The sequence below is a fragment of the Microtus oregoni genome, unplaced genomic scaffold, assembly GCF_018167655.1.
Source record: "Microtus oregoni isolate MIOR12 unplaced genomic scaffold, Mior012 000013F_ref0000133, whole genome shotgun sequence".
Taxonomy (NCBI): Eukaryota; Metazoa; Chordata; class Mammalia; order Rodentia; family Cricetidae; genus Microtus; species Microtus oregoni.
Window position 1 is genome coordinate 23,595,751 of NW_024543072.1, and position 11,106 is coordinate 23,606,856.

Consider the following 11,106-nt stretch of genomic DNA (forward strand, 5'->3'; position numbering starts at 1 on the left):
GAATCTTTTCCTGAAAACGCATGAGTTCCAGGACAAATGCTTATCCTGTTATTCCTGGGTTAATTTTATATCTCCACATGGCACAGCTACATGAGCAGCCACTGCCATTCTATTTCTTTTGCTATGAATGCATTAACAAAATATATTTGCTAGACATTTCCATATGATCTACAATTAGGTTCAATAGCTATCATTGGTCTATATTGAATTTCTCAAACTTTATCAAATTCTCCATAGGAAAATAGTCATGACAATGGGTATTTATAGATCACTAGAGCTAGACACTGTGCCTTGGACACAGAAGCACACAGAGAATTTCACTTCTGAGAATGTTCTAGAACAATTCTTTGAAAGTGAGGCAAGAGTTGGAGATGGAGAGATGGCTCAGCAGTTAAGAGCACTGGCTACTCTTTCAAAAGCCCTAGGTTCAATTCCCAGTACCCACAGGGCAGCTCACAGCTTTCTGTAATTCTAGTTGCAGGGGGACCTGGCACCCTCACACAGATATGCATGCAGTATGAACACTGATGTACATGTTATGCCCAAATACACAAAGTCTCCCAAAAGCCAATAAGGAGACTGAGTCCCATATGTGAAAGCAAAGAACCTTTATTTTAGTTTACAAACTAGGTCTCTTGCATGCCCAACATATTGGAATAAACAGAGATCCCCGAGTTCATTTAGAGTTGGGTTTTTATAGTTTTATAGTAGTTAGGGTGGGGGTGAGGGCTTTCTGAGGTTCAGGACCCCTTATTGGCTGACATTTGTCTAGGGGTGTCCTGGTGAGTGTGCTGGCTGGAGATCCTATCTACAGTGGTTGGAACATTAGGCATTTCCTTTGGATGGTCTGTTCTTGGGTGGTGCTCAGGTAATCTCAGTTTGTGGTCCTTTCTGCAATCAGGTATTGCTTCAGGGTAAACTACTGAGACTCAGGCCTCCATTAACCTTATCATGACTGAGTCCTACTCTTGCAGGTGATGATGGTTTAAGTAAAGAACTGCCTTTGGGTGATCTGTTTATATTTAGCTTATCATGGCTGGCTCCTACATATAGAATAAAAATCAATAAATCATTTAAAATTACGTTATTAAAAAAAAAGTAAGTGTAGCAGGAACAGTGGACAAGCTAAGCACATCTCCACCAATTTTCCTCCCCGTGCAGGGCACTAGGAGTTAACTCTCATTGCTCGAGGGGTCCTGGGCTCCTGAGGAAGCCTGTCAGAGGAGTTGGTTCAAACTGTGCCTGAGGGGCTAGCATCTTAACTCACTGAAAGGGCACTTCCTTTAAGGTAGTGCTGTCCTGAACTTTGGCCCATCAGAGAGACCTTCCTTATTCCCATGGCTTCTTCCCTCTATGGAGAAGACCACAGGTAGTGAAACTCCTCTCACCGACTTTTGCCGTTCTTTTCAACTACAAACCCAACCATCTAGACAGACACTAAGAGTCACAGCCACAGCAGCCTCTGTTGTGGAATATCATTTTAAAATGGGCTATATTTGTTTATGCTGTGGAATATTTGTTTAATGATGCAAAGATGTGTTGCATTCTTGTATGCCACATTTATTTAACTCTGTGATTCTTTGCCTGTCTAACACACCTGATTGATCTAATAAAGAGCTGAATGGCCAATAGGTAGGCAGGAAAAAGGATAGGCAGGACTGTCAGGAAGAAAGAATAAACAGAAGGAGAAATCTGGGAAGAGACTGAGGAGTTGGAAAAGGAAGAGAAGCAGCAGCCTGGGGCCAGTCACACAGCCATACAGCCAGACACAGAATAAGAAGGAAAGGAAAGATATACAGAAAAAGAGAAAGGTAAAATCCCAGAGGCAAAAGATAGATGGGAAACCTTGAGTTAAGGAAAGCTAGCTAGAAACAAGCCAAGCTAAGGCAGGGTATTAATAAGAAAGAATAAGCTTCTGTGTATTTAAGCTGGGTGTCGGGCCTCCCAAAGAGTTAAAAAACAACAACAAGAATTTTCCACAAATTTCTTGCTTCCTCTGTTCTATCCAGTACAGTTTGAATAGGTTACTGTGTGGTGACAATGGGAGACATTACAACTCAAGGTGGTCTAGCCAGCTTGCTGACAGCAGAAAGGCCTGACCATGACATCATGCAGATGAAAAGTTTTTGTTCATTCTTCACTGTTGTTTTTCTCTTCTCTCCTTTTCCTTTTTTTTTTTTTACCTTTACAGTTTTTAGAAGGCTGCAATTGGTGAGGGAAATTCAGGTCTTGAGCAATAAAAAAATGATGATCAAGAATGCATGATTAGCTGACTGAGAGAAGACATGGTCTTCTTAGAGAAGAAACAAGAGAGACATCATTACACAAGTGTGTCACCTCTGGTTTTGAGTAAGACTCTGGGAACTTACATAAAACAGAACTAACTAATAGAATACTTCACTCAAAATTCAGAAACCAATTTAATGATATCCATTGTCCTGAGAAAGCTGTTTTAATAACATAGTCAAATTTGTGTCTTTTTACAATGTCAAGTTTTATTAAATAGCACTAAATTTTAATAGCTTTAACAGCAAATATTCTTGTTTTTCCTTGGTACCCATAAGAATCGGGAATCATGGGTTCTTTTATTTCATTCCTATCTTAGTTGCTAATTAATTAACTTTTAGATCCCATACCATAGTTCACATAATTGTAGGTTACAAAACAAGTCTAGAAAGGAACAAAAGCCTCAAGGATCTAAGGAGGCTTACAGAAGGCACCATAGGTGTAAATAAAGTGTGTGCAGATGCCCAGATGAGTCAGTAACAGCCCACTCTGAAAACTGCTCAGACTAAAGCCTGCCAAAGCATAAGACTGGTTTTAGATGCAGTTAGCAGGCCAGGGGCTGAACCTCTGGAAGTTCAATTAATATGTCATCCAGGGTAACCATGCTGAGCTAAAGCTCTGGACAGTAGCTCAGGAGGTAGTAGCCTGTCAACACTGGGATGCAGACCCAGACGGTTGGATGCTAAGGCCAGTGGAAAGTGGTTGGGTACCTCTGGTCCCCATTGTTGAGTGTCTAGGAGCATCCTCTGTCTTTTAATACACTGTGAAGTATGCTCTGAATCTTTACATGAAACAAAACTCCCCAACTGGTGTACTTACTCAAATGCAAATTTGTATTTTTCTGGATTATTTTGAACTTGATTTTGTTGTCATATGCTTGCTATTTCTGTTCTCTTCAGAATATATATTTAAAGGGTGAATGGAAGATGATTTGGGAATATCAGTAATTAACAAACAAAATCTATGTTTTTCTAAACACAAAACAAAGATTTCTCACTAAAATAATATTGACTGCCTGGATGAACATATTAATTTACAAATGGTCATGACAAATGCTCTGTAAGAGGAACTTCAGTTGGTAATGCTTTTAAATGCAGTTTCTTTATGAGTGACTTACAACCAGATTCACATAAAAGGAGACAAAGTACCTGATTTTTATCAACCTCACCATGAATTAGTATTTAATTAGTATTTATTAGTTTTTTTCACTTCATTGACTGATAAAACATGACATATATTTTAGTACATATTAACAGGAATTGTTTTCTATTTTTATCCCTTTGTATTTTGACTCTTCTATTAGGATTATTAAAAATAATAAAGAGATATCTTACAGGAAAGTTAAGAAAAATTATTTCTCTGTTGCTTTTATTATCTAATTTTTGCTTCAGTACAAATGAGCTTTACTTTAGCTTAGTGTTTCAGAATCCATTTGACTATTGCGAACTTAAGACACAGGTACATCTAGAGGGGTTGTTGTTTTGTATAAACTTGTTCTTTGGAAACTCTTTCCTGAAATAACAAACCATGACCTAATATTAAAAGTTGACGTTATATCCCTCGATGTCACTGATGTATTGAAGAAGAGGACATTTGTATTCCTAGATACAAAAAACATGAGAATCCATTCAAATAATTCCAAAGAGTTGCAAAGCTTTTGATATCTTCCCATTTCAAATAAGGAGTTCTTTTCATTTGTAATCACTGAAGATCCATAATAGAGCCGAAAGAAAAGTAGCAGGAAAAGCCATGCTAGCAATGGATTTTGAACGGATCCCATTTGGATAGGCTAGGAACTCCCTGTCAAGCAAATCTGCCTACCTTCTGATTGGGCAGTGACTGAAGAGACGACTGTGTTATTGGATGCAGCCATGCAGCCTTTATCACAGATCACTGCATCCGTGAGAAAGACCGCTATGCCCAGGAACCCAAAGTACTGCATGCTAAGTAGAGATTCTAGGGACTGCGATCTGAGAATTCTATCCCCAAGCTGTCTTGCAAGAGGAAACAGAAAATCTTTAAAGTATTTACACCTAACATAAGAATGTGGGAGCCTAGCCAGTTTGGATGTTCACCTTCCTAGATATGGACGGAGGGGGGAGGACCTTGGACTTCACAGGGCAGGGAACCCTGAATGCTCTTTGGACTGGAAAGGGAGGGGGAGAGGAGGAGGGGGAGAAGGGTGGGAGGAGGGGGAGAAGGGTGGGAGAAGGGGGAGGGAAATGGGAGGCTGGGAGGAGGCAGAAACTTGTTTTTTTTTCCTTTTCTCAATAAAAAAAAATGAAAAACAAAACCCCGCAATACCACTCTTGGGAATATACCCAAGAGAGGCCTTATCATACAACAAAAGTATGTGCTCTACTATGTTCATAGCAGCATTGTTTGTCATAGCCAGAACCTGGAAACAACCTAGATGCCCTTCAATGGAAGAATGGATGAAGAAAGTATGGAATATATACATATTAGAGTATTATTCAGCAGTAAGTAACAAGGACTTCTTGAATTTTGCATACAAATGGATGGAAATAGAAAACACTATCCTGAGTGAGGTAAGCCAGACCCAAAAAGAGGAACATGGGATGTACTCACTCATATTTGGTTTCTAGCCATAAACCAAGGACATTGAGCCTATAATTAGTGATCCTAGAGAAGCTAAATAAGGAGAACCCAAAGAAAAACATATAGGCATCCTCATGAATATTAACCTTCAGCAAGCGATGAAAGGAGACAGAGACAGAGACCCACATTGGAGCACAGGACTGAATTCTCAAGGTCCAAATCAGGAGCAGAAGGAGAGAGAGCACGAGCAAGGAACTCAGGACCATGAGGGGTGCACCCACACACTGAGACAATGGAGATGTTCTACTGGGAACTCACCAAGACCAGCTGGCCTGGGTCTGGAAAAGCCTGGGATAAAACCGGACTCTCTGAACATAACGGACAATGAGGACTACTGAGAACTCAAGAACAATGGCACTGGGTTTCTGATCCTACTGCACGTACTGGCTTTGTGGGAGCCTAGGCAGTTTGGATGCTCAACTTACTAGACCTGGATGGAGGTGGGGGGTTCCTTGGACTTCCCACAGGACAGGGAACCCTGATTGCTTTTCGGGCTGAGGGGGGGGGGACTTAATTAGGGGAGAGGGAGGGAAATGGGAGGCGGTGGCTGGGAAGAGACAGAAATCTTTAATAAATAAATAAATTAAAAAAAAAAGGACAGACATGCGACAGAACTCAAAGAAAAACACATGTAACTACAGCTCTTTAACTGAGACAGCATCCTTTGTTCCACATGTAAAGCATCACAAAGTGGCAAGGGCATCTCCAAGCGGCACAACCTGGCTCTGGCAGAGACAAACCTCGGGGCTTAGGCTGACAGCAGCGCTTTAATACAAAGCTTATGTTGTCTGTGCGCAGGATCTGCTTCTTGAGGTGGTTCATAAGGTCTCTCAGGCTGGGGAAGTGGTCGACAGAACCATGCAGGCTGTAGCGGCCCTTCTGTACCTCAATCTGAAAGTTCTTGAACTGCTTCTGGCCACCCAACACCTGCCATTCAGAAAAACAACCCTGTTTAGAATGGAGTCAGGCAATGTTAATGTTAGAGAGCACTGAGTAAGAGGGTGTAGAAACTGTACATCTAATAATATCCCCAAATAAACTCCACCAACAAACCAAAAAAAAAAAATGAAAAACAAAAGGGACAGGACAGACCATTACAAGAACTACAAATAAAAACTTTGGAAAAACCCTAAAAAAAAAAAAAAGCCTTCTCCAGAGTACAAAGTTGTGAGATAGGGCAGGACAGAGCTGACCCTCACAGGAAGTTGTCTTCAATGGCTGGTTATTCTGATGTCCCAAATTTATTCATCAATGTGTAGTAAACCTAATAGCAAAAAAGAAGCAATTTTTACTCAAATACTTAGTCATATATTCATATCACAAGAATTCCTTTAGTCACAAGTAATATTTGTATAAAACATTAACATGTAATTCAACTATCCGGAGAGGAAAAACATGAACTAATGACATTAATTTAATGAAGTAATGAACTACACTAGATGCAAGATAGAATGAATATCGGATAGTTGCCAAAGTCAGAAAATTCATCATGAAGTGATAAGACTCAAGAATTATGTAAAACGTGGTTCAAAATATAAGAAAAAAACTTTAAAAAGTACCATTGTTGATGCTTACATTTACTTCTTTCATGCAGCTTAGTTTAGATTCATGATGATACATCAGAATGGATGAGCTTGCGTTTAAACTTTGACTCGTATAATGTCTTACTGCAAATATTCAAGCCAGAAATCAAGAGGGTTAGGAGATGAACATTCTTTCCTATAACCTATATTGCTTGGGCAACGGCTAATGCCAAGTGCTCCACAAAACCCCACAAAAACAGATAATTAGTTGACTCTCCAACTCTTTTTCTCTACAGCCTACGGAGCTGCCATGCACTGTGGAAATGGAGTCTATTTACCAGAACTCCACTGACTTCATCCTGCTGGGCCTCATCACACACCCCGCATTTCCTGGGCTGATCTTTGCTGTGGTCTTCTCCATCTTTTTGGTGGCTGTAACAGCCAACTTGGTCATGATTATGCTCATCCGTGTGGACTCACGTCTTCACACACCCATGTACTTCTTGCTCAGCCAGTTGTCCATCATGGATACGGTTTACATCTGTATCACTGTCCCCAAGATGCTCCAGGATCTCCTGTCCAAAGACAAGACCATTTCCTTTCTGGGATGTGCACTACAAATATTTCTGTATCTGACCCTGACTGGGGGAGAGTTTTTCCTGTTGGGCCTCATGGCTTATGATAGGTTTGTGGCTGTGTGCAACCCTCTACGGTACCCCATAATCATGAGTCCGAGAGTGTGTTTGCTTATGGTGCTGGGTTCTTGGGCCGGTGGATCTTTCGATGGATTCTTGCTAACATCTGTCACAATGAGCTTTCCCTACTGTGGATCTCGAGAGATCAACCACTTTTTCTGTGAGGGCCCAGCTGTGCTGAAGCTATCCTGCACAGACACATCGCTCTATGAAACCCTGATGTACGCATGCTGTGTGCTGATGCTTCTCATCCCCATCTCCATCATCTCAGTCTCCTACACGCGCATCCTCATCACTGTCTACCACATGAGCTCTGCTGAGGGCCGGCAGAAAGCCTTCGCCACCTGTTCCTCCCACATTATAGTGGTCAGCATCTTTTATGGGGCAGCCTTCTATACCAACGTACTGCCCCATTCCTACCACACCCCTGAGAAGGACAAGGTCGTGTCGGCCTTCTACACCATCCTCACTCCCATGCTGAACCCCCTCATTTACAGCTTAAGGAACAGAGATGTGGCTGCAGCTCTAAGAAATGTCCTGCGGAAACATGGCTTCTCCCGCACATTACAAGTGGGGCACGTGCCTGGGAAATACTAGCAGGATGGAGCAACACTCCGGTGTCGATGCTGTAATCTTACTATAAAATACACTCTTTTTTCCCCTCAGCATCAGTTTAATCATCTAAAGCTTACCACCTAGCAATAGCTCTCTGTTGTACTCACCAGTTAACAATGAGATATGAAATCAAAGGCAGAAAGATCCAACATCACTGACTTTCCTGTCTGAATTCAGCAGCAGCGTGTGTCAGCATTCTCAGCCAAACTGCACTGTGAATCTTCCCAGGCAAGATGAACATCCCTCTGGAGCATCCTGTACTGGTATCTTTATGTGTAGCATTTGACCATATGTTCTTTGTGTCGGTATTAATTATGAACATCTTTGGGGGGTGGAGCCTACAAACTACCCATGGTAATTTATATTCTAAAGCTGAATAATCTCAGTCCTTCTTGCCAGCTTTTTAATGCAAAAGTGCCAGGAGTGCTTTCCAAGTCTTTGAGGATTTAATTTTAAATATAACATCAAACATTAAACATTAATTAAACATTTTTTAATGATGAGAATGTAATTTTATTTAAGAACCAGAAAACCAGGTGCCTGATTTGCTGCATACATAAAATCTCAGTTATATGTTTGCCTAAATAACATCTGCATAATACACATGCATGTTAATATGCCAGTGTGGATATGGGTAAGGCTCTACTGCTAGATTAAGAGATACAAGCAGTCAATGGTTATTGAGGAAGGGAACATTAGTATTCTCATAGTACAAGCCTACCAATATATTATACAATCCCATGTGGTCATTCCTAAACATGCATACATACAAGAAATTGACTCAAAAGATATATATATATATATGTTTATATATGTATAAAACATAACACCAAGAGAGGAAGTCAGAAATAGGGGGACATGGGATTACTTAGTGGAGAGATAAAGTATTAGATTAAACAAATTATATAAATACAGTATAATCATATGATATTATCAACAAATTTTAAAATTAAAAACACAAAAGAAAGGCCACCAATAACCATACATTTTCTCATATAAAAAATACACATCACTAGCAAAGATTTCTACCACCTCAGGGTAAAAGGATAAAAAGGGATTTCCAGGAAAATGAAACAAATAAGCAGGCAGGTGTATCTATTCTAATATTTGATAAGAATAGACTTATAACTAACTAAAAAGAGGAATGACAAAGTTTCTTCATCAAGGGGACAACATCCATCATGTTAATGTTATAATCTGAATATACATGAATCAAACACAGGAACGCCTAATTTCATAAAGAGCAAGCCATGTAAGACACAGTTTAATTATAACACAGTGGTACTGAGTGACCTCAGTACCCTATTCTTTTTTTTTAATTTTAATTTATTTATTTATTAAAGATTTCTGTCTCTTCCCAGCCACCGCCTCCCATTTCCCTCCCTCTCCCCTAATTAAGTCCCCCCCTCTCCTCAGCCCGAAGAGCAATCAGGGTTCCCTGCCCTGTGGGAAGTCCAAGGAACCCCCAACTCCATCCAGGTCTACAAAGTTGAGCATCCAAACTGCCAAGGCCCCCACTAAGCCAGTACGTGTAGTAGGATCAGAAACCCATTGCCATTGTTCTTGAGTTCTCAGTAGTCCTCATTGTTCGCTATGTTCAGAGAGTCTGCTTTTATCCCAGGCTTTTTCAGAACCAGACCAGCTGGCCTTGGTGAGTTCCCAATAGAACATCCCCATTGTCTCAGTGTGTGGGTGCACCCCTCATGGTCCTGAGTTCCTTGCTCGTGCTCTCTCTCCTTCTGCTCCTGATTTGGACCTTGAGATTTATGTCCGGTGCTCCAGTGTGGGTCTCTGTCTCTGTCTCCTTTCATCGCCTGACGAAGGTTAATATTCATGAGGATGCCTATATGTTTTTCTTTGGGTTCTCCTGATTTAGCTTCTCTAGGATCACTAATTGTAATGATAAGGGGCAGCGGGGCTGCATCCCTGGCACCCCAGCCACCTGGCTAGCTTATGCACCGAAATAACAACACACAAACTGTATTCATTTAAACACTGCTTGGCCCTTTAGCTCTAGCCCTTACTGGCTAATTCTGATATCCCGATCAACCCATCTCTAATAATCTGTGAGAACCGGTCTTACCAGGAAGATTCTAGCCTAGTCCATCCTGGGTCGGAGCTTCATGGCGTGTGTCTGCCCAGGAGCGGGGCATGGTGCCTCTGCTCCAGAGAGCAGAGCTGTCGAGTCTGAGCTCACTTCCTCTTCCTCCCAGCGTTCTGTTCTGTTTACTCCTCCCACCTATCTTCTAACCAATAAAATGGGCCAAGGCAGTTCCTTTATTAGCCAATGACCTTCCTACATTAACTAATTATAGGCTCAATGTCCTTTGTTTATGGCTAGAAACCAAATATGAGTGAGTACATCCCATGCTCCTCTTTTTGGGTCTGGCTTACCTCACTCAGGATAGTGTTTTCTATTTCCATCCATTTCCATGCAAAATTCAAGAAGTCCTTGTTTTTTTACTGCTGAGTAGTACTCTAATATGTATATATTCCATACTTTCTTCATCCATTCTTCCGTTGAAGGGCATCTAGGATGTTTCCACGTTCTGGCTATTGCAAACAATGGTGCTATGAACATCGTAGAGCATATACTTTTGTTGTATGATAAGGCCTCTCTTGGGTATATTCCCAAGAGTGGTATTGCTGGGTCCAGGGGTAAGTTGATCCCGAATTTCCAGAGAAACCAAAACACTGCATTCCAGAGTGGTTGCACAAGTTTGTATTCCCACCAGCAATGGGTGAGTGTACCCCTTTCTCCACAACCTCTCCAGCAAAGGCTATCATTGGTGTTTTTTATTTTAGTCATTCTGACAGGTGTAAGATGGTATCTTAAAGTTGTCTTGATTTGCATTTCCCTGATCGCTAAGGAAGTTGAGCATGACCTTAAGTGTCTTTTGGCCATTTGAAGTTCTTCTGTTGAGAATTCTCTGTTCAGCTCAGTGCCCCATTTTATAATTGGGTTGATTAGCCTTTTACGGTCTAGTTTCTTGAGATCTTTATATATTTTGGAGAACAGACCTTTGTCAGTTGCGGGGTTGGTGAAGATCTTCTCCCAGTCAGTGGGTTGCCTTTGTGTCTTGGCGACAGTGTCCTTTGCTTTACAGAAGCTTCTCATCCTCAGGAGGTCCCATTTATTCAATGAGGTCCTTAATGTCTCTGCTGCTGGGGTTATACATAGGAAGTGGTCTCCTGTGCCCATGTGTTGTAGAGTACTTCCCACTTTCTCTTCTATCAGGTTCAGTGTGTTCAGACTGATATTGAGGTCTTTAATCCATTTGGACTTGAGTTTTGTGCATGGTGATAGATATGGATCTATTTTCATTCTTCTACAGGTTGACATCCAGTTTTGCCAGCACAATTTGTTG

At 41.1% G+C, this 11,106-nt stretch overlaps 1 protein-coding gene across 1 annotated transcript; it reads left to right on the forward strand.

Moving 5' to 3' along the window:
• The first annotated feature begins 6,751 nt into the window (after window positions 1-6,751).
• Window positions 6,752-7,720, forward strand: LOC121455276 (olfactory receptor 2T2-like). Its single transcript, XM_041662923.1, has one exon. The coding sequence runs from the start codon at window positions 6,752-6,754 to the stop codon at window positions 7,718-7,720; it is 969 nt and encodes a 322-aa protein (XP_041518857.1).
• Window positions 7,721-11,106: the final 3,386 nt, after the last annotated feature.

Bases quoted from the DNA above. Each gene is read 5' to 3' on its own strand.
- LOC121455276 (XM_041662923.1), top strand. From the start codon at position 6,752: ATGGAGTCTATTTACCAGAACTCCACTGACTTCATCCTGCTGGGCCTC.